The 6,000-nt window shown below is 38.9% G+C and overlaps 1 protein-coding gene across 1 annotated transcript; it reads right to left on the bottom strand.

The window, feature by feature from the left end:
• Nucleotides 1-1,702: 1,702 nt before the first annotated feature.
• On the bottom strand, nucleotides 1,703-5,080 carry GCK72_001362 (uncharacterized protein; the record flags this gene model as incomplete). Its single annotated transcript, XM_003105097.2, has 11 exons — nucleotides 1,703-1,948; nucleotides 1,994-2,152; nucleotides 2,257-2,481; nucleotides 2,547-2,733; nucleotides 2,784-2,857; nucleotides 2,952-3,404; nucleotides 3,466-3,587; nucleotides 3,657-4,107; nucleotides 4,163-4,576; nucleotides 4,627-4,823; nucleotides 4,870-5,080. 11 exons carry the CDS (start codon nucleotides 5,078-5,080, stop codon nucleotides 1,703-1,705), a joined length of 2,739 nt encoding a protein of 912 aa, XP_003105145.2.
• Nucleotides 5,081-6,000: the final 920 nt, after the last annotated feature.

Raw genomic sequence — 6,000 nt, 5'->3', positions numbered from 1 at the left:
TATGACCTCATCTCTTTCAGCCCCCCAATGTTTGTCACTTTCTCAGATGGCATCCCGTTGCGATATTCTGTTCTCTTTTTTGTTCAAAAAATCCGAAGGTGTCTGTGTTGGGACACTTTATCGATGACCGGATCGACGTTATGCCCGGTGGAAATGGATAATGGCTAAACGGGTTTCATTTCAACCGAATGAGAGAAAGAAGGCACACTTGTAAAATAAAATTGAAAAATAATAATAAAATAACAATTCGGAAAAGCGAGAAGGGGCAAAGATGGCGGCAAAAAGTGTGTTTCATGACGAGAAAAGACGCAAGAGACAATATAAGAGAAGAGGGCGATGACAACTGTTTTGAGATGAATACAAAAAAAATATTTGAACAATATAAGGGATCGGACAGAAAATTGCAAAGATCTGAAATATGCCTCCTGAAACTTCATAAATTTGGTTTCTTTCAGACTAAAATACAATGTTTCCCAATATGCGAAACACTTTACAGCATTGTAAAGCTTCAGGTTTATTGTCACTTTCTGACAAAATATTGTTCATTTTTCAAAACAGGTAACATCCAAGAATTAGTATCCTTGTGAACTATTGCTCGCTAAAACAGTGAAACACTTGAGCGTCCTATAAACGTTATTGCAATTCGTTTTCCAAATAATTTTTACAATTTCCAGACGCAACTCATTGTAAAATTTTGATGATAAAACAAGTTCCACCGTATGAATATCTTTAACAACCACCCGTGTAAACATTAAAAAATTCACATCATATTGGATACACAAAACGGTTTAAAAGGTTCAGATACTATTGGATTCAACTAGATGGATGTAATAATTAAATTGATGCAATTAGGCGGAAGTTTTTTTTTCGTTGAAAGAGCGAAAATGTTGCAAAGGTCAGATAAACTGGAAATGAGTAAGAGAAAGTTGTATGGTCTTGAAATCTTGATGAGTGAAAAGGGAAAAGAGAGAATTAGTTGCACGTAGACGAACGGATACAAGGAGATTGATGTTATCTCGTAGTTTGTGATGGAAAAAATTACAAGTGAGGGCATCAAGTGTTCTTTGAAAAGAGTCTGATTAGACTATATGTAACTGGGTGAATGCTGAAAATCGGCCTTTGAAATGCGTTCTATTGGCAGACACTAGTCTAATGTCGGTTATAGAATTGTTTCATCTTTTGTTCAAAAGCAAACAATAACCACGTAAAACTGAAATTTTATTCAGAAATCCAAAAAGAGGAATGAAAAAAAAAACACATATTTATCCGATTTGTAAAATTACCAAAATGCAAATTACATACATAACAAAAACAGACACGTTTTGAACGATGGAAAAGTGGAAAAGATAGGTAAAAAGAATGTTGACAAGATGAAAATAATGTGAATCGAAAATTCCTGAAAACTCCAGAAAAAATGAACTAGAAATTGGAAGAAACCCTGAGGGAAAGGAGAAAAACGGTACCCGTTTGAATGGGACAGCGGGAGGTGTGATTGACACATAGAAAAAGAAAAAAAAAATTTAAGACCAGAAAAAAGAACGAGAGTAGACCATATGAAAAGCTACACAGGCATGTAAAGCTAGAAATTTTCGTCGTCGGTTGGAAGAGGATGAGGGAGAGAAAAATCTAGACGGATCATTCTTATATTGTACAGAAATAGAAAACGGCGACTTGTGCCTAGAAACATATGGAATCAAGACATCTAGGCTTTGTCTGCAATTGAGAGTGGTGTCATTTCCTGTGCTTCGGCCATCGTATCTTCCTCAGAATCAGTTTCAGATGAGCACGAAGAAGAGGAAGTTCTTCCGAAGAGCAAGTCAGCAAATGTCTTGTTGAAAACAGACAAGGGGAACTGAGCAAGGATACAAGGAAGGAGAACCAGACCATGGAACATTCCCCAGATGACAACCAACAATATGGTTTTGACAAACACCATTGGCAGGTAGTTCTATAAAATAAACTAATGTGAATATACTTCTGAAAGAATTGATACCTGAAGAATGGCCAACGGCAACACACACAAAAGTGTTGAGAATGCTGACTGAACCATAGGCCAAAGAACATTTGAAAGTGAGTTGACGACACGAGATTCTGGAGTTTTCATCTCAATTTTCTTGACAACTCCGTTCTCTTCGAACTCCTTGTAGCGAACCTGAAGAGTATGAGATGAAATAGAGTAGAACTTTTTGAAAAGCTTAGAAATTTCTACACCAACAGTGTCTCGATAAGCAAAGAAATTGTCATAATTTTCATTACCTGATAATGGCAAGCAACGTGAGCCACGAAATCGACAGACATTCCGATAGATACAATGACTGCACACAGAGTGACTGGATCGAGATCTAAATCCCAGAAACATAAGTATCCCGTTACTCCAATTGAGATTGACAGAATCGATGCAGTTGCAAGAGACACGGACAATGGATTACGAATGAACACAATGCAGACTGCAGCCATACATCCCAAAGTGACAAGGGCGTTCTAAAATTTGAACAAGTAAGTAAAACGTTTGATAAACCGATCTGAGAGTTTGATGTATTACTAACCGAAATAGCCAATCCTTTGAGACTTTGCATCTGGTCGACGAACATAGCATTGACATTCCAAACGGAAACATTCAGAGTGCCATAACTGCTTGCAATGTGTCTCCAATCCTCCATTATTTTGATTCTATCGTCCCACGAGGTTACATTTTCATAGGCAAATATGAGTTGAACTTTGCGAATGGGAACACTGAAAATTCGAAAAGATTGGAAAAAAAACTAGAAATAATGGAGACTTACGTATTGGAGAAGTTCAACTTCATCGTTCCTTTGTGGTGCTTGTAGATCGGATTTTCGAGGAATCCGGCGAGTTTCTGAAATAATATTTCATAGGTTGACATGATTCTCTGTCATGTTTGTATTTGACGTTACAGGAATGAGAAAAGGTAGATTTTTCCCAAAACTAACGCTGAAATCAAAAGTTGTGCTTGTATTCTTGACTGTTTCGTCCTCATAGTCGAAATCTTCAGCTCCAACTCCATAGAAATATGTCTGGTAATCTCTAATTGGAGAGATTGTATACTCGGATCCTCGGCATTTCTCCATTGATTCGAAATCATGAACAAGACTTTCGAAGATGCTTAATTTCGAAGGGTTACTTATGTCCACTGGGTTGTTCACAATCACAGTCACCGGGTAGAACTCTTTCCAGACAGTTTCTTCAATGATTCTGTTTGGTTTCCGGATGGGAGTCTCCAGTGGAAGAATTTTAGCGGTGTTCAGAACGGCTTGAATTCTGAGAGTTCCATAGATTCCGAATCCCCAATACACGGCAACACCAAGCATGAGTAGAAGGAATGTCCATCTGGAGCACACGATTTTGGCATAGAATTCGAGGGCTTTGTTGAAACTCCTTTCGAGCTGAAAACCCGAAAACACATTGCACAAAGTTCCACAGCTTGATTTTTAATTGCAACATTACCTTGCTGGGCTCTTTGACTCGTTCATTGAGAAGAAGAACCAACACTGGACAGAAGAATGTGAGTGTGTACACGTATGCCAGAAGAAGCGAGATGGCACAACCGAGACAGAAAATGGACATCTCTGAAAGAATACTTGATTGTTAAGTGGAAATCTTCTAGAATCTGAAAAGCAATGAAAGCTAGAACTGACCCTCGGTCGGATTCATCCACCCGATCAAGAAGACGATCACATTTGTTAGTGTAGTTGTGGTGATACTCGGTCCAGCTTCCGACAGCATGTATCCCAGTCGTTTGCCCGATGGCAAGTCCGGACTGTGCTGAAGCCAATTCTGGAGAGTCAGGAAAGCATCGTTGACACCGATTCCATTGATCAAGAACGGCATGATCATCATCGGACTATTTGTCCTGTTTCCTAGCATGTTATTTATTCCGAATGCAGTCAGGATAGCAAGAATTGGAACCATCAGGCAAGCCAGAGCGATCAATCCAATTCTCCACGAGAAGTATCCGTAATAGGAAGCAGAGATGGAAACGGTAATGAAGATGAAGATGATCATAGAGACAATTCCAACAATGAAATATGGAACCATCTTCTGGGCGTCTTTGTTCATTTCGGTGTCCACAACCTCAGCTCCGATGACCTGTAACATTTGATTGTTGAATGTTTTTTCAAGTTTACTTGATTATCAAACTCACATTGATCTCCACCAGATGGTTGGGTCCATCCAATGCTGAGTATCCAGTAGCATAGTTATAGACAGCTAGCTCCCATTTATTCAACTTATCCGTATCTTCAAAAGTCTTGACTTCCGAAAGAACAGGAAGAGTCAACACTCTCATCATTTGGATGTTAGTAACTGGGTTCGATTGATTCGTGGTGACACCGAAGAAGTTTCTTTCCAAATGCAGTTGGTATCCCATGACTGTGGCAATAGGGTAATCCAATTGGTATCCATCGACTGTTGGATCCGCTGACTTTGTTTTGTAAGCTGATAAGAAATACTGAAGAATATCATTGGCCTGGCAATAGTGTCCACAGAAGTCTCCGAATTTCATGAATTGACCGTCTCCCACGTCGACAGACAAGTTTTTGGATATGTAAAGCCATTGCTGAAAACTATTAAAACTTGAGACAACTGATTGAAACGTTGATCTCTTACCCTATGAGCTTCTTCCAAATACTCAATTCGATGCATGGATCCTCCGTCTTTGGCTGTCATCAGTACTGTCGTCATAACCGGATCTCCCTCCGATCCTAAAAACTCCCGGTAAATTTTGTTTTCGAGACGGGACTGCGAGTTTTTTGGAGTGTAGCCGTCCCTCACATTATCCTTCATCTGAAGGCCAATAGCACCAACTGAAAATACAGTATACTTGAGTGAACATGAACAATTCAAACTTACGAGCTGCACTGCACATGATAGCAGTTGCAATGATGAATGGGACGGGGAATCTTCCGATGATCTTTCCACACACTTTATACATTTCAGCCAATGAAATGTTGCTGAATGGTCCCAACAATTCGAATGTTTTGTGACGTGGTCTCGAGGCTGCAGAAGCAGTCGAGATGACCGTCGGACGATGGATAAACTGTTCTCCCTCCGCCGACGACATTCTCCGAATTGGTGGAATCACCTGAAAACAAAGAAAGTGATGAGACGAAAACGTTTGAGAAAAGTAAGAGAGAAACGATATAGTATAACAGATCGAAATAAATAAGAAAAAACAACGCAGTTCAGTTTTGATCAATTTCCGCTCAGTTTAAAAAGCCAAAAACTACATAAACTATGATTCGGAAATGTCATTCTGATAAACGAAACACTTTTCATTTCGTCGCCGTTAACTATAATATTATGCCTTGTATTCTTTTTTGAGCTGATATGTGTGAGCGGTTGATAAGAGAGAGGAAAAGTGGAAAAAATATATAGATGAAAAAGATAAGAAGAACTCATCACATTTATTTGTGTGTGTGAATATGAGTCTATATTCCGTAGCTTGTAGTAGGTAAGAAGTTGAGAAAATGAGAGAAGAAGGGATTAGATGGAGCAACAAAACATTGAGAGTTGAGAAGATAATCGGGAAGAAAAATGGAAAAACCAAGCAGAAAAAAGAGAATCTGTGAATAGATATGCTGATAGATAGAAAGAGGCGGAGTCAAGGAACCCCTCATACCGGTCATTCTTTTATTTGTTGCCCCACATCTCTCACTTTAATCCACCCTTTGAATGGTCTCGTGAGGGACTCATTCTCCGCCTCTCGCCCCCATTTATTGATAATTTTTGATAAGAATAAATACAATACAAAGAACAATAAAAGAAGAAGGCAAGAAAATATATGTGCCAGGTGTCCGTTTGTTATCTAGGCGCTAAACTCTGTCGCTATGTATTGATCTAGAATCTCAAATATTCATTTATCCAGATTTCAAGACAACAATAAACTCACACGAAAAGTTTTGAAAGTGAGAAAACTGAGGTGATGACGTGGCAGTAGATAGAAAGAAAACATCCCATTCGACGAGATTTTATTGGTTCCAG

Source organism: Caenorhabditis remanei, chromosome I, assembly GCF_010183535.1.
Source record: "Caenorhabditis remanei strain PX506 chromosome I, whole genome shotgun sequence".
NCBI classification, from domain to species: domain Eukaryota; kingdom Metazoa; phylum Nematoda; class Chromadorea; order Rhabditida; family Rhabditidae; genus Caenorhabditis; species Caenorhabditis remanei.
This window is presented reverse-complemented; position numbering and strand designations above follow the sequence as displayed.